Source organism: Doryrhamphus excisus, linkage group LG12 (genome assembly GCF_037039965.1).
Source record: "Doryrhamphus excisus strain RoL-2023G ecotype Guam linkage group LG12, RoL_Dexc_Guam_v1.1, whole genome shotgun sequence".
Classification (NCBI taxonomy): Eukaryota; Metazoa; Chordata; class Actinopteri; order Syngnathiformes; family Syngnathidae; genus Doryrhamphus; species Doryrhamphus excisus.
In genome coordinates, this window is record NC_136368.1 from 4,306,463 (window position 1) to 4,324,208 (window position 17,746).

Sequence of the window (17,746 nt, forward strand, 5' to 3'; positions counted from 1 at the left end):
AAGGGAGTATACAAAGTGCTGTCCGGGGGCCGTTTACAGCCCACAGCACATTCAAAAATATAATTTAACAAAAAAAATTACAGTACAGTCATCGCTCATTTATAGCAGCATTATTAAGGGCCCTGTAGCATCCCATAATCAATCACCTTTACGTTTATAGACAGTAGCCTCTGTTCGAGATTACTGTGCCTGTGTTGAGATCATTCAAACCTACAAAAATGCCTGTTTTTCCGAGCAAGTCTGCTTCTTGTGTGTCTCACCCAACATTACAGTAACATTACTGACACCTAGTGACCAGTGTAGAACACTACATATCAATGTAGTGTCTTCCAGTGTGTCTCCTGAATGCCTTATATTTGTATTTTACTTAATTTAGTCATTATTCTACATAAAAATACTTAATTTAGATGTAAAATTCTACTAATAAACCGTACTGAACCACGAACTTGCATGATTTAAAAACCATAATAGATTGAAGCTGTGAAATTCGAAGCATGAAATAGCAAGGAATGACTGTATTGTATTGGCCGTGTATTTTCTTGTTAGTGGCAGAGCACAAATGTGAATAGAAATCATCTTTGATGCAGTTTCACACTTGTTTGCGTACAATTTTTATGGTCTGATCAGAGCTGTGAAAATAAGTATAATATTACATACAATTTGATGTTGTGTTTACATTTGTATTGTTTTCATTTTCCTGTATCATGTAATATTTTTAGCAGAAATCATGGTGAATTTGACAGATACTTTATCACTTTTAGTCACTGCAAAAAAAGCAATAGAGTGTAATATTTTTGAGGAAAAAGTTGAAAATGTCAATGATGCAGGGTTGCAGTGGATGGAGCTGCTGTTGTGTTTTGGTACCTGACACGTGGTCCATCATCAGTGCACAGCCGGTATGAATGTGGCAGCAGGGTAGATTACACACACTCTCTCCGAGATGAATTAGCTGTGCTTCAAGTGGATTTTTCACCGACACTACCTGGACCTCTCCGCATACAATGTGTACTAAATGTAGAAAATGGCAACGACACTGTCACACTTTTTGTTTGACTTGTACACAGTGGGGTCTTCTAAGAAAGTTGAATTTCCAATATGGTTGGAGAGGTTGTCGTTGTCGAGCGGGTTGTTGTCATGTCCCCGCAGTGCCTGTAGTGGTGCTGTGAGGGAGTCTGCTGTGGATCTGACAAAATCCTTAGCAGCCTACCTACTGCCTATAATTTGATCGAGCGCTTATTTTACATGCATCCGAAAATGAAGCTACACCAAGCCCAATGAAGATCGCTTGTGTTATTCTATCTCGGATATCGATGCACGGATAGCCTAGCTGATCGTAATAGACATTTCGGCCGTCTATCTGGAGCGAATACCGTACAAGGGCCCATACCAGTTGAAGGTAAGCGAGCTCCTCTAACAGCCTCGACCTCGATTTATGCCCATGCCGTATAGCGTAGCCTGTAGCCGGCGAGGGGACTACCACTCGAGGCCGCTGCCTACTGAAGCTAAAGGGCCTGTCCCAACTATGTATTTTTCGTGAAATTTCAGGCTCTAGCTTACAAAATAAAATCCCTTCGTCGACTTGGGATATAAATATATCATTAAACGTTGCTCAATGTATGGTTACGTTACCATATGAATCACTAAGATTATATTTAAAAATCGGCCCTCGGCTACAGGCCTTAGCTTCAAACGAAGCCCTTTTGTTACAAGTAGTAGGTTACAAATATGTAACGATTATATGCATATAAAACGTGACTTAGTTTGAATGGTTTGTAATGTCCTATTCACGTTGACATAAAAAATAAAATGTATATATACACCTTTAGCAATGTCGCCATTTGTGGAGGTTTCCGTTTCCTGGTTAGCTACCGCCTACTAATTTGTGTTTTTAGCTTCCGTAGCTAGTTAGCTAACGAATATGTTCAGTTTATATAGCGAGTCTAGTGGTTAAAAAAATAACCTGTGGCTAAAATATGTGGATAATGTGAATAAAGACATGGGTGGTGGTCATTACTAGTTTAGTCCACTCTAGCGCCAAATAAAGTTTCCAAACTGTTCATCGAACTACATGCTAATATTAACAAGCTAGCTTCCTCTGACACAGACGTTTCCATGTTAGTTATAATTTGCTACCAGCTAGTATAACATGTCTCTCCGATAGTTGTTAATAATAATAATTTATCAATAACACGAGCTAACTAGCTTTATTTAAAACCCTCAAGTATGTGCTGTATGTGTATTTAGATATGGGAAGAACCGTGCCGCCCTCAAACAGCCCGAAAGCATTTAAAGTCAATGATGGTATGAATTCTGGTTTATTAAGCGCCTTGTAGCTCAATGTTTACATTAACTAAACTTCCCACGCTAATTGATGCATACGTTGATGGCCAGCACTGCGAAATTACTCATTTTTACTCTTTATTTGCCTTAATAAATGTGTACTTGCAAACCGGCACACATAAACATGCCTTTTGCACGATGTTAGTTCATTTATTTCAAATTCCATTCACCCTAACTTACAGCAAATTAGTGTGGTATGATTGGCACCATTTTCCACTAGTGGTATTCCAGTATGAGTTGATGTAGTTGGCAATGAAGGTTTCAATTTATGCAAGCATATTACCTGCCTTTACAAAAGACTACATTATGTCCTCTTAAGATGTATGTGTGTGCATAGTTACACCCTCATTTTGAAGTGTCAGTGATGTAATTATCTCCTTTCCCTGACTTTATCCCATCAGCTGATGTTGTCAAGGACAAGAGTCACGTGATGTATGAAGGCAAACACATACACTTCTCCGAGGTGGACAATAAGCCCTTGTGCTCATACAGCCCAAAGCTCTGCAAGCAACGCCGACTCAATGGCTATGCTTTCTGCATCCGGCACGTTCTGGAGGACAAGACAGCGCCGTTCAAGCAGTGTGAATATGTGGCCAAGTACAACAGTCAGCGGTGTACCAACCCCATCCCAAAGTCGGAGGACCGCAGGTGTGTAATCCTGCTTGCGATGTGCTTCGCAGCCGTAATGTTCATCATGTGCAGTGCATGTTTGTACGTTGAAGGTGTGAAACTGTTTTAACAGGTACTGCAACAGCCACCTGCAGGTCCTTGGCTTCATTCCCAAGAAGGAACGCAAGAAGAAACATGACGCCTTGGAGGAAATGCGTTCCCGGGCACACCTGGAGTCAGTGGCTCTCAACATAACAGTGCCGTCTTTACCTCTGAAAGCTTCCAACGGTCTAAACGAACTTCCACCGTCGCCCCCCTGTGCGCGCCTGTTGGCCCTCTCCGATGGGGACATCCTGGACCCGTTTGCCTTTTATGAGGGCGACACAGACGGGGAAGAAATAGGCCCCCCTCGGAAAAGCAGCAGCATCAAGAAGAAGTTGCAGAGTCGGCTGGTGCTGAACCAGAAATTCTGCCAGGACACGGACCGTTTCCAGACGCCCTCTGAGCACTTTAGTCCCTCCCCTGTCCCCCGCGTCCACCCTCCGTCACCTCTCAGCACGCACCCCCCACGGCAGCAGTCAGGTCTTCTCCAGCCGCCCCAGCAGCAGGGTCTATTATGCAATCCACCACCACCTCAGACGGCCAACTTTTTGCCTCCAGGGATACCTGCTAATGCAGCACCCAGTCCGGCGCACCCTTCGGGGCCGTCGCTCGGCAGGAAAACACCTTTTGCTTCCAGTCACATGGTCATCATGCGGCCCGCCTCCTACTCGCCTTCGGCCCGCTGTCTGGCCAGGTTGCAACATCTGGTACAACTGTGCGCCAAGAGACACCAGGAATATGGAGACCTCTTTCCCCATTTAGGTGCTTCATCGTCCTTTATCTATCTAAACATTTGACACTGCATGTCCGTCCAGAGCGGCACGGCGGTCGAGTGGTTAGCGCACATACCTCACAGTTAGGAGACCAGGGCTCAATTCCACCCTCTGCCATTTCTGTGTGGAGTTTGCATGTTCTCCCCGTGCATGCGTGGGTTTTCTCCGGGTACTCCGGTTTCCTCCCACATTCCAAAAACATGCTAGGTTAATTGGTGACTCCAAATTGTCCATAGGTATGAATGTGAGTGTGAATGGTTGTTTGTCTATATGTGACGATATGTGATCAACATTTGCAATAATAGTGAATGTTGTAATTTATTATGCCCAGATTGGGCTCAAGGTATAAACACTCAACACTGATAAATGATAATGTAAGATGAGCCATAAACATGCAGTTGGAACTACGATGCATTTAAGGGTTGCTGAAAAAAGCGGAAACACATAAGTGAAATCAGGCTGTTTTTAATAGTGGTACATACTTAACTTTTAATAATTATTTAAAAAAATAGTGTGGTTGGTGATTTTTGCATTTTTTGCTTTACATGAGCATTTTCTAACAAGCTCTCTTCCAGGATTGGACTGGTCGGAGGACAGCGCAAATAGCGATGACGAAGAAGATGAAGCTGAAGGATTTATTCCTGGCCTGAGCTCTTGGAGACCACCAAACAGGTCAGCTAAGGAACATACACAATAACATACACAACCTGGCGTCTCTCTTCACGGTGGCAAATGATTTGTCTCCTCACGCAGGCTGGAGGAAGATGGGGGCTCCTCCCGTAGGACACGGCTACTGAGGCTCTGCTCGTACCTGCAGAAGAAGTACAAGCACATGTGCAGGCAGGAGAGGGCAAGTATCCGCCAGAAGAGATACCGTTATGCCTTCCGCAAAGCCTTGCTGCACGCTGCCAGTAAAAACCCTGATTGTGCCGGGCAGCTGATCCGGGAATTGCACACTTCCTCTCACAGCACATCAAGGTAACAACTTGGAATACTTAAAAAAATTTTTTTTTAGTAAGGTCTATATGGAAGTATACAATATATGAAAACGGAAAAGGTACCACTGTATGTGTGGACAACTTTGCATTGTACTGATATTTAAACATGATTGACATATTTTTTTGGTATTTTGGTTTAGTGCTGGATCAGAACATCACCACAGTGGGTCGCCTCCAAGACGGCAGAGCGTGGACACAGGGACGTGTACGGGCGCCACTAAGGGCCAGGCATGCAACAACAGAGCGCTGCCCTTCACCAAACACTGTTTTCAGCGTATCCTTTGAACGCGGGGGGCGCTGCACTGGTTTGCTCCAAGAGGTTGAACGTGTGGTCCCATACAGTTCAGATGCAGGAACCTCCCCACCACGAGCTCTCACGACCCCCCTCATTAAAAAAAAAATCCTTTATTCTTCCCATCAGACATTCTGCTGAATCGCTCCCAGCAGCTGTTTGCAAGTTGCACGGCCAAATTCGCAGATGGTCAGCAGTGCTCCATTCCTGTGTTCGATATCACGCACCAGACACCGCTCTGCGAAGAGCATGCCAAAAAGATGGTGTGTTCAGGGTTTATCTCTTGTGATGTCTTCAGTGTGTTCGTTTTGATTAAAAAAATTGTCTCCCCAGGATAACTTCCTACGCGGGGATGGCAATCGGCGGGTGCAACAACAGCAACATCACCACCAGCAGCAGCACCACCACCACCAGCGTAAGCCACGCAAAAAGACCAAACCGCCGGCACTCACCAAAAAACACAAGAAGAGGAGAGGGCCAAGGAGGCCTCAGAAACCCATTCCTCCCGCGCTGCCTCAGGGGAACCTGGGAATGCCGCCGATGAATCTCGCCATGTCCTCACAGGCCAGCATCAGGTGAGCTTGAAGGAGAACATTCCATATTGCAGCGGTGTCCACACTCGTTCCAGTGAGGGACACATACTGAAAAATGAAAGGATGCAAGGGCCACTTTGTTATTTAATGCTCAGACGTTATATACTGTATATTTCAAGAAAAAATAGCAACTCATCTTTGCGATATAGGTGAAAAATATTAGTATTATTAGTGTCTATTGTTTTTCTTTAATATTTCAACTACATTTGTTTCCCATTTCTGCTGTTTTTTTTTCTTTCCAATTTAGTTATTTTGCTTCTCGTAATTATATTATTCCATCACATTTAGACTTTTAGCCTACTTTTTCCCAAAATTGCAACTTTATGTCTGTTTCTCATATTTAATATTTTAACCTTATTAAAAATAGAATATTCTCTCACATTATTCTCATAAGTGACTTTTCTTGCAACTTTTTTCTTCTAATATTTAAACATTATTTTATTACTGCAGCTTTTTCCAATTTTGCTGTTGGGTTTGGGTATTTTTTTTTTAAGCATTCTTGTTAAATTACATTCTACGGGCCACTAAATGCCCTGAGCCCACACATTGGACACCCCTGCCGTACTGAATTCACGTGTGTGTCGTGTGCAGCTTTTAACCTCAACTTCTCATTCGGCAGGAGCCCCTCCACCCCAGAACTGAGTACGGACGAGCTCCCCGACGACATTGCCAATGAAATGGAAGACATTCCCAACGACCTGGAGCTCAATCAGGAAGATTTTTCTGATGTCCTACCCAGGCTACCGGATGACCTTCAGGATTTTGATCTGTTTGAAGGTCAGCTAACTAGCTTGTGTTCAGCGTCCTGTAGTCCCGTCATCGGTTATTGTGTAGTTTGCACAATTTGCATGCGCTTTCTTAAAAAATGAGAAGAAAAATTCCCATCGGAATTAATGTCAATCCAATGAATGTGATGCCAACCACAGTGTCTGCTGGTATGATGACAAGGTAGCAAAGAGCAGGGCTAATGTTAGCCAAAACGCTGCCGCTGAGTACAAAAGATATCATGCACAAGTTTCCCATGGTGGCACAGAACCGGGGAAGTTTCATACGACCAACCTCATAGCGCTAATGAAGCAGCATCACACGGGAAGCTCCCACAGGACAGCAGAAAGTCATTAGCTATAACGGAAAAGAGCGAGCCCCCGTAGGGTTTAAACGTTTCATTGAGCACCGTGCTATATTATGTCTAGCTGCCATTGCATTGTGGATAAAACCATGAACCCCACATGCATACACCTACTCTGACTAATGTTCTCTGTTTGAGAAGAATCAAGCCTTTGCTAACATTGCACATTACAAAATAAGTCATAAAAGTATGTATGATCTGCGTTGACATTGAATCAATAACGATATCGGCCATTATTCACGGTTGCAATATCTCTAAACTGTAAGAAGTGAAAAACTTGCAATGTACTAAACAACGTACCATGCAATATTGTACAAAAAGAAGGCAAAAATTAATATTTGAAAAGCACGGTTTGACTGTTCAGTAGTATATCCTTGTTTAGCACGGAGTATCAGGTTGTTCCAGACCCGACCTTGATAAGTCAATTTCCATTCCTTATATAGAAATGCCGTATTTTTGTAGTTAGAAAACCAGTTGAACAAGCTTCTAAATAGGATTAACATTAGAGCCCTCTAAACGTGAAATAACACCCCTATAGTCACCTCTATGCACCAATTACCCAATATGGCGGATATAATAAGAGAAAATAAGACATAATATAGATTTGCATAGCCTCGGAAGAATTGTTTTTGTTACTTCCTGTTCTGTTCTGCAGTGGCTATTATCTCAGCGTAACATGACTTGACACCTAGCGGTTTGAATGCGTCTTATGAATGCTTTACATTTGTATATTAGACTTAAACAGGCTTTAATGATCTACAAGGATTGCTTGTTTACAAAAGCTGAAATAACAATACAATAGACTTTTATATTTTCAAATAGTGTGTAAAAATGGAAGTAAATACAAGTAAAAGTAGACTTTTTCTACAAGGGAGGGCAAGACAGTACACAACAATATTGTTGTGAATGATCTTGTACAGGTACTTGTACTTGACAGGTGAGGCTGTGCTGTGTTTTAGGGGCGCCATGACGACGTAAACTAGCTGGTATTTATCTAGCTTAGACTTCCATTGTTTGTGTTTGTGCAGGTAAGAACGGAGAGCTGCTGCCCACCACAGAAGAGGCCGAGGAGCTGGTGCGTGCTCTGCAGGCCATGGGGTCCTACCCGGACTCCTTGGTGTGCCTGACCTCCATAGGAGACCTCGCCTCGTCAGAAGGGGTGGACCACCGAGCCATGGCCGTCTTTCCCAGCGCAGTGCAGCCGGGGGGGATGGGGGACATCCTCAACAGTCGCATCTCAAGCGAGAACTTCCCCAGCCTGGAGTTAGAGGACAATCTACTGCAGTCCACGGGGGGCCACTTCCCTCCCTCGCCGCCATCTCAGCCCACAGACTTGCCGCAAACGTCGTCCACCTCGTCGGCTGCTCCCCCCACCACCTCGTTGCTCACTCAGGCGGCAACGCGCCTGTTTCCCCGTGTGCACCCTCCCCACATCAAGTCGGATGTGATGTCGTCGTCGCCGCAAGGCGGCCGCTACAGCGAGCACGTGCCGTCCCCGTACAGCGACCAAATCCCTTCGCCCCACGCCAGCCCCTTCCACACGGACGCCCCCCTCCTGCTGGAGGTGCCTCTCAGCGGTGTGCGGGAGCCCCCGCGCTCCTCTTGGAGCAACCTCCCGCTTGCCGACCCGACCCAGTTTGGGAATCTCATCGGATCAGAAAGTCATCTCATATCCACCTCCCTCTCCACTCCCCCCGCCACCACCCACTCTGTGACGCTGCAGCAGCCCATGGCGGCGCTCTCAGCCATGCCTCAGAGCGGCCTGACGGGCTTAGCCGCGCCCCCGGCGCCGCTGCCGCCATCGTCGTCGACCATGCTCCCCCTCGCTTCCTCACACGACCCCCTGACATCGGCGCAGCCCAAACTGCAACTCCCACAGTTCAGTGCGGCCTTCGGCCACCAGTTGGCCTGCCATAGCGGCATCCCCAACGACGTGCAGCCCAGCCACAGCTCCACGGCGCCCCCCGCTGGCTTCTCAATCGTTGGCGCCGGTGCAAGTGCCAACGGTGCGGCGACGCCTTTCACGCAGAGCAACTGAACGTGGACTCACTCCTCCTCCTCCTCCTCCTCCTCCTCCCACCTGGAACCCGCTCACCTCGGCGCCACGTGGTAACGGTGCACTATTTGATCATGACTTTGCACAACATCATCACCTTTCTCTTTTTAGCAGCCGGCCAGTCTGGGCGGGGGATTCAGTCCGCTTGTTCGATTCCTTGTGATTTCATCAGCCGGGCAGGCGCGGGGGCGGAACGGGAGGGGGGGTTACAGAGATGTAATTAGCGGTGAAAGAAGGATGGCAACTGACCGGAATACATCTGCCTGTTTCATTCCTGAGCAACGACACCATCTTTTAAGTTCACGAGCGCACGTGACTGCGTGGTTCAATCTCTGATCGCAACACAGTCATCAATTCACCAAAATCCTTTTTAAAACTCTTTTTATATTGTCTATGCTGTATATGTGCTCATTTATTGCTTCTTCTTATTATTATTATAAATGTCTGACCTCACTGTTGGTTGTGCAAGTGAGCTGCCCAGTATACACACACACACACACACACACACACACACACAGGTTACTGAATACTAAAGCAATAAACACATTGACGTCAGCGTTGCATTGCACTGCAGGATGTTTTATTGGTCAGGTCACATGTAGCCTCACCTGGTGGTGTTGATCAGGTGGTTTGTTTGTTTGTTTGTTTTTTGCCCAGCTCACTTCTGTACCGCTCTCACACTCAGTTATTTTCTTTTGTTTGACATTGTATAACGGATGCTGGCTCGTATGGCTGCGCAATGTGTAAAACCTCAAATGAGTTGCAACTATTAATTTATTTTTTTTTAATTTAAAAATGTTAAGAATGATCTGACTCCAGCTTCTCAAATGTGATTATTTATCCACTCTTTGAGTTTTAGGCAAAACAACATATCACACACATCAGCTCTGACTTTGGAAAACGGTGGTTTTTGTGTTTGGTTCACGTGTATATCAAATATTGGGACTGTCGAGGTTCCCAAACCCTTGAATCAAAGCAAGCTACACACGTATCAACTTAATGCCACACTATGGGACTAATGGGACCACGCAATCAGAGCTAAAAGGTACTACAACTAAGGCAAAATATTACAAGAAAAGTGTAATTCATGAAGAGAATATCACTATTAAGTTACACTTTTGTTACTGACTGAGGTCTGCATTAAAATGAAAGGCCACCATTTTAGAAGCACTACACTAGGCTGTACATTCAGTGATAGCTAACATTGGTAGCAAAACTTTCCAAACATAACCATGTCCATAACTAATTATTTGCATAGCCGATCAATGTGGAGCTTGAATGGGTTACTCTGTGAGGGCGTAGATCCATATGAACCAAACACAATTTGCCTAAAACGCAAAGATCGTTGGTTTTCTTTCATGAATGACAAAGGAAATTTTAAAGAATCACATTTCAGACGCTGATATTAAAAGCTGATTTTACATTTTAAAATGTGACTTCAACACCAAAACACTGGTCGACTCAGTGAATAATCGATTACCGTATTTTCTGGACTATAAGTCACAAGGCCAAAAATGCATAATTAGGTAGAAAAAAAAAACATACATAAGTCGCACTGGAGTAAAAGTCGCATTTTTTGCGGGTAATTTATTTTACAAACTCCATAAAAAAGACATTACGTCCTCTTGGAAGGCGAGTTCTAACAATAAAAGAATAGAGAACAGGCTGAATAGGTGTAAGCTATGCTAACAATGCTTATTCAGCTACACAAAAAATAAACAAACAGAAAAGTTCAACCTATGAAAAAAAAGTGCAACTCATAGTCCGGAAAATACGGTAATCATCAATTAATTGTAACATGTTACGTACCAAACGCAGGAAGCGGTGGCATATAATGCCATTCGTACATTGGAATTTTGGTGTCGAGTGGTGCTCATCACTCATCGCCCAAGCGCAGCTCTTAAGGTGTCGGGGAGTGAAGTTTTACACAAATTGAATGGTCGTGTCAACTTTGCAACGTCTTTGCAACGTCTCCCACCATGCAAAAGGGTTGACGTGTTACGCTTTTACCACAAGAACATAATTGTTGTTTTTAAAAGCCGATTTTATACATAAGTAATGCAAAATCTGGATTTGAATTGGGAGAAAATGACCCGAGAACGGCAGGGCAGCGATGGCTGTTTGGGTAGATATATCAGGCGTTGTTGTGTATCGCGTGTGTGTAGAGTAGCAGTTTCTATCCAGGGGGTTTGTGGGTGAATTCTTGAGTAGCAAAAACAGCTGGAATAGTTGCCATGTATTCAGTGTAGAACGTAGAGCAAGTTGTTGAATCAAAAAACGGGTCGGTGGGCTCCGTTGGGTGGCGGGAATGGATGGATCAGTGTCTTGTTTGCCGTGCGGTTCGTCATTTAGTCGTGGAAGTGTTCTGATGAAGAATATTTTTTTATAATCCCTGGAGCGATTGCAGATGAATAGTAGACGAGTCCAAGGTATAAAACATAGGAATATATGCATTTCTTTTTAGTCTCGTACTTCAACATAGATTTTGCACAGAAGAGAAAGGATTGAAGCCTGCCGTGTGTCATGTTTTCATGTCTGTCCTGCTTTGCTTTTTTTTTTTTTTTTTTTTTAAATACCCAATTCAACCAGGATGTCCACAAATGATCCGACGTCATCAACTCACTGATTTTCCAGATCCGGTTCCGGAGATACCCGGCTTCCCAGTTGACTGCAGTCTTATTATGTGAACTAAAAGACACAAACGTTTGCGTTAAGTGAGGTAATACTGCTGTATCCGCGTATAGCATTAGTCGTCGCTGCGCCCCAATTCTCCTGACAAAAAGTAACTGCGTGTATTTCAAGAGATGGCTGACAAATTCCATATTCATTTGAATGTACCGTTGTATGGTTTTGAAAAGCTACGGATGAGCGAAATTGAGTCACCTTTTGTTATCGGTCCGTGTTTGTTTGTCTAAGGTATTTTTTGTATACAAAGGTTTACATTTTTATGTCTATTTTTCTTGTGTACAAGTTATGTAATATGTGTACAAACACTGTATGTAATATCTGTATATAGTGTGAGAAATTGGATCTTTTGTTTTTGGATGTATAAATAAAACTTGCTGTGAGGTATTTGCTGACACAAAAATGTGGTTTTTTTTGGTTATTTATGGTCACATAAGACATTACAGTGCAACGCTGTATCAAATATTACACTTACACAACAATTAATCCCTCGTTTATCCAGGTTAATTCCATCTTCATGAATGTAATATTTTGCTAGTCTTGGCATACAAAACCTGTTTACTATCTTAAATAGTGAAATGACACCCCTATAGTCACATTATTTTTATTATCCAATTTAGTAGATATAATCTGAGCAAATAAGACATTTACGACAGGTTACATTGTAAGGGAGCAGGAAGTGACAATGGGGTTCAGAGTTGAACAATTACTGACACCTAGTGACCAATGTAGAGTACTACAGCCACAGGTTTGGATTTTTATTTTTAGTTCAATTAGACATTTTTATGCTTGAAGATGCTTCATTTGGACAAAACATACTTTTATGAAATATACTTAACTACTAATGGTCTGTAGTTAACCACAAAATGGCAATTTTTTGTTAATTAACGTTTGAAAAACTGCAATTGAGGGAACAACGTTCGAACCGCGATGTAACGAGGAATGGCTGTAAAACTCCAAAACTGTCCCTCGTCCAATTTCACGGGATGGCTATCACGGATTTTTTTAAATTAAATTGTAATGTAATAACAACGCCAGTATGGCTGTTAAATGGCTGATAAGTCGGACATTTATTTACAGAAAACATAGAACACTCACCTGTGTTGTGGCCGTGTAGAACTGTCACGCTTCCTTATTTACTTCTTCTACCAACATACTCCCCAAAAGCTTTCTGTCACCCAGCAGGCAGAGTCACACAGAGTTAGCGCCCTCTATGGGCCACACCCTAAACAGCAGCCTAAAACCACACAACGTATTCGTTAATAAATCATGCTGTTTCGTGGTTAAATACGGCCAATTATTAGCAACAAAATATATATTTTCCATTAATATTATATAAATATAAAAACAAAATAAGCTATAAGATCAGCAAAATGACTAAATGAAGTAAAATACAAATATAGGACAGTGAAAGACATAATGCGTTGAAAAACATATGTAGCATTCGACAAATGCTTGTATTGTAATGTAGGTGTCCTAAATTCCGATGTACCTGAACGCACCTCGATGTTATTGGTGGAAAAGGAGGAAGTGTGATTGTGGCAAAGAGAGCAATGAGGTGTATGGAGACAAGTATGCTAGCTGAAATGTTCTTTGTAGCCACAGCAAGAATTCCCAGAAGTAAAGTCTATATTTTGTCTCATGTCTACCATGTTAGATAAAAATAAGAGTATAAAGGAGACTATAAAGTGTTATTTCATGTTAATAATAGAAGTTAAAAATCAAACAAGTTTTTCTATTCTGTCACTACAAAAATATTACATTTTTAAATAAGGAAACCCGCTTCACAGAAATTCACTCATCAAGGTCTATAGTCAACTTCACACTCCCAATATAGTTGACATTATGCCATTTTTTATGCTTGAAAATGCTCAATTTAGCCAAAAATTATGTAACATTTGTAACATTTTAAGGTCATACCATGTCATGCATCGCAATAGGATTCAGGTCACTTTGACTAGGCCATTCCAAAATCTTCATTTGGTTTTTCTTCAGCCATTCAGAGGTGGACTTGCTGGTGTGTTGTGGATCACTGAAGTTGGTTTCAGCTTGAGGTCACCAACAGATGGTCGGATATTCTCCTTCAGGATTTTTTGGTAGACATCAGAATTCATGGTTTCATTTATCACAGCAAATCTTCCAGGTCCTGAAGCAGCAAAACAGCCACATGCCATCACACTACCACCACCATATTTTACTCTTGATATGTTCTTTTTCTGAAATGTGGTGTTACTTTTGCACCAGATGAAATGGGAGTTCAACTTTTGCCTTGTCAGACCACAGAAATTGCACCATTTGATGAAAAAAACATTATCAGTCCAGCATAAAAACAGACATGTTTTTTTGCCTTTTTTTCAAAATTGGAGCCTGGGGGCCATTATAAAAATAGAATATAACAAGGAAATAAAAAATCATCAGTAATTTTACAAGAAAAATGTCAAAAAAGTAATCTAACAATAATATCTAACAAGAAAAAGTTAAAATTTTATCATAACCTAAGGAAAAATGGCAGTTTATGCCAGCTGTTATTTTCTGGTACAAATCTTCATCCTGATTTGGGTGGAGGGGGAAAAAAAAAGCTAGGTAATAAATGTGCTAGATTTTTTATTTGCGTCATCAATAAATCCAACAGCACTGTCTTGAATGAACAAAAGATGTAAATTGGATTCTTCAGCATCACATCAAATGTAATGTACATTTGCTTTCCAGTGTTTACTGATTCTTTCTGACACATCAGCCACGTTGACTAGCGCTATCAAATCACCGTAATACTGCTTCCTCTGGGTTATAAAAATAGTCTGAATGAAGAATATACTCGTGCTGAAACGTGATTAATCCTTACTGTCACACAACACACACACACACACAGACATACACACAAACGGGAAGAAAAGCACACAACACTGCAGCATGGTTAAGTACCACATTTTTCAACAACAAAAACAAAAATCAAAGTGCAAGACAAAAATACACAATTAGTTTGAGCACAGAAAAGGTGCAATTAGATTGAAATTTGTTTTGGGTTTTGACATGGCACATATCAGGATGGAGGTAAAAGGGACTGTGTGCAGTGGTGGGGCCAGCATCCCAACATACACGCATTACGTCACCCACCTCAGTACGCCCCAGTGTAACACACACACACACACACACTTGTTATGCTGGTCATCAGCTAATGATAGCGATTTGGCAAAGTTTAGATACTAATGTTAGCTATCATTGAATGTATAGCCTCGCAAAATAACATTAATCCTTTTGTGTGTGTGTGTGTGTGTGTGTGTACAACATGTGCATGAACACCAGTTATTTTATTCGGGCCGAAAGAAAATCAATTTTGATGCGGACTAGGTCATAATTGTGAAAAATATGCATAATCTACGGTTGCATACAGTCCCCTTTAACACGCGCAGAAAACACATGGATTTGTGTTTTACTTTAAGGATGGGGCCGATCCAGTATCAGTATCGAGATGTGATACCAGCGTAACTCACGTATCCGACACAACCGATACCACCTGCGTAGATGTCCGATCCATGAGCCATGTCGGTGCTTTTAATAGCCAAAATAATAATAATATCAGTAGCTAGAATATCAGCAAACATATCAGCAAACACATCGAAAAAGAATATCAGCAAAACAGTATTGGCAAATGTATCTAAAATAATAGCAGCAAAACCTAGCCAAGATAATATCAGTGACCTTAGCGAACGGACTCTTAACAAATTTAGCAAAAACAGTTTCAGCTAACATATCTAAAAAAAAAAAATGTCAGCAAAAAGTAACCACAAGAGCATCAGCAAACATAGCTAAAAATATCCGCAAAATGTAGCCCAAAGAGCATCAGTGAATTATGCTAGAAAAATATCTGCAAATGTAACAAGAAAAAAAAATCGTCCAACGTAGCCAAGAGTATCACCATATAGCTAGCATAATATCAGCAAATGTACCTGGAAAAAAATTGCATAATAGCGTATCAGCAAACGTAGCTAAAAGAATATTAGCAAAAATAATGTCAGCAAACATCAACAAAGGTAGCCAAAAAGAGCATCAGCAAATAAAGCTAGAAAAATATCAGCAAAGTTAGCCAAAAAAGCATCAGCAAGCTTAGCCAGAAGAATATCAGCCAACATAGCCAGAAGAATATCAGTTAAGTGTAGAGTTGCTTCAACAATGTAGCGTAGCGGCGCGGAAGTTACGTGCGATGTTAAAAGTTCCGACGGTCTGTGAAGCCTTGAACGTTTCGTCATATGTGGCTGATATTCTTCTAGCTATATTTGCTGATAGTTTTGGCGTCGGTTGCATATCATTCAAGCACACAGAGCTCTGGTATCGGCAGTGATCCAAATTCAGGTATGCAGATGGGATCGGAAGTGAAAAAGTGAGGGAGGGGGGGTCATCCTAATCACATGGGGCTGTAAAATGTAAGATACCGCTAAGATATTCTTTCTGTGAAGTCAGACCAAACAGCAAAGTAACCCCAGCCGGGAAAGGAAAAGACAATAAAACATTTATTTTGATAGCATTTTAAAGCTAATCTTCATCACATCAGGTCAGGGAAGGCGCGTTCAATTCAAGTCAGCGTTCAACACGGATCACGTCTTTGTCGGACGATGCTACAACGCATCGTGAAGCCCGACGTGAGCACGACGCTTCATTATGCTGGACTGTCACTATCACACACATTCAAACGCCTCCTGACTCCTCCTCTCTTATCATAAAGGCTCCGCCTCCTCGTGTCAGAGAGGGGAACGTTTCACACCTGTGCGCGTCATCATGCTACGTTTACTGTCTTTATTTCTATGGCTGCTAAGTTTCCAAGTCCAAAGGCATTTCTTTCTACTTGAAGTGCAATCGGAGCTGCGGGTGCGCTCGGGTGCGCTCCTCTCAGGAAGACTGAAGTCTGATGGTGGTTTTCAAACTCTTAAGTGGAACCAATGAAGACAAGTATGCAAGAATCAAAGACATAAGAAAACAAAAGGTGGAACGGCATGCTAAAAAGGGTGGGAAAGAAGCGGACGACACCTAAACCATTACCCTTCTCAGATCAGCGCAAATCATAACAGCAGCTTCTGGCATCCACACAAAACATTCATCAAAAGTCAGCACAGCAAAAAGAGCCAAAGAGGCGCCGCGTACTCCCCAGTGACCACAAGATCAAGTCCACCTCTTATACACACCCATACAATACCCCCACAATAGTCACAACACCCCTCACATTTACCTCTAATACTACAGGAATCAAACTTGTGTATCCTTTACCGTGACTAGTCACTCTACACCGCCATTATTGTGGCAATATCCAGCAACACAGGTGAGCAAGATAATCCTATAGTTAGACATGGTGGTGTGCATGACTGCTGCCGTCACTGGGGGAGATGTGGTTCATCGAGGGAAACGTGCCGTTTAAGCATCAAAACAGGAGTGTCCCAATGCACGTTTTAAGAATATTAAACAGAACAGCAAAACACGGAATATGAGGAAAACTATGGTTTTAAAGTCATATGATAAAAAATATGTTGGGGGGGGGGGGGTTACGTTATAATAGCCAGAATATTGGAATATTACAAGAAAAAAATCTACAGCAAAAAAGGAAAAAACCAGTAGTCCATAATCTTACAGGATTAATGGCAAAATATTGCAAGAAAATTTTGTTGTACATTGTAATTTTGTGAGAATAAAGGTTCAAATATTAAAGTAAAAATATTTTAATTTTTGGAATATTAGACTGGGGGAAAAGTTAGAATATTGTGAGAATAAAGTTACAATATTATGGGAATAAAGTCATAAATACTCGAAGAAAATTTACAAGATGTAGATTTTCTTATTTAAAGCGCAGAGATTAAAGCCAAAATATTTAGATTAAATTATTATATTGTAAAGAAAAATTGAATTTTACAGAATAATTCTGTAATACAATAAAAAGTGTCATTTCAGTAGCATAGATTTGAAATATTAAAGAAAAATACATTATTTAAAGTCATATGACCAAGTAAATAAAGCAAGAAAAAAGTGGATGGCCATTGTGACGTGTGCTCACTTGTGTTGGCAGAGTTTTCCCACAATAATGGAGATGTAAATGTAACGTTGTACACTGACTACTCTAAATGATATTCAGGTTTCATTGCTACACTCTTGTCCCCTTGAGAAGATATACAGGTGGGCTCAACGT

General features: G+C 42.0%; 1 protein-coding gene and 1 long non-coding RNA gene across 2 annotated transcripts; one reads left to right on the forward strand and one right to left on the reverse strand.

Annotated features, from left to right (window-relative positions):
* The first annotated feature begins 871 nt into the window (after nucleotides 1-871).
* Nucleotides 872-11,964, forward strand: ino80da (INO80 complex subunit Da). The gene is made up of 10 exons (XM_058082153.2): nucleotides 872-1,396; nucleotides 2,742-2,988; nucleotides 3,083-3,813; nucleotides 4,400-4,496; nucleotides 4,578-4,802; nucleotides 4,963-5,096; nucleotides 5,244-5,377; nucleotides 5,448-5,689; nucleotides 6,327-6,484; nucleotides 7,865-11,964. Exons 2-10 carry the CDS (start codon nucleotides 2,771-2,773, stop codon nucleotides 8,872-8,874), a joined length of 2,949 nt encoding a protein of 982 aa, XP_057938136.2. The 5' UTR covers nucleotides 872-1,396; nucleotides 2,742-2,770; the 3' UTR covers nucleotides 8,875-11,964.
* On the reverse strand, nucleotides 4,446-12,969 carry LOC144901524 (uncharacterized). Its single transcript, XR_013629560.1, has 4 exons — nucleotides 12,676-12,969; nucleotides 11,516-11,580; nucleotides 5,567-5,755; nucleotides 4,446-4,635 (listed from the first exon to the last, which is right to left on the reverse strand). It is a non-coding gene; the product is annotated as an uncharacterized LOC144901524 (long non-coding RNA).
* Nucleotides 12,970-17,746: the final 4,777 nt, after the last annotated feature.

Excerpts from the sequence above, each read along its gene's own strand:
- ino80da (XM_058082153.2), top strand. The coding sequence starts at position 2,771 with ATGTATGAAGGCAAACACATACACTTCTCCGAGGTGGACAATAAGCCC. Across the intron at positions 2,989-3,082 it reads CCAAAGTCGGAGGACCGCAG|GTACTGCAACAGCCACCTGC; the intron begins GTGTGTAATCCT and ends CTGTTTTAACAG. Across the intron at positions 5,378-5,447 it reads AAGAGCATGCCAAAAAGATG|GATAACTTCCTACGCGGGGA; the intron begins GTGTGTTCAGGG and ends TTGTCTCCCCAG.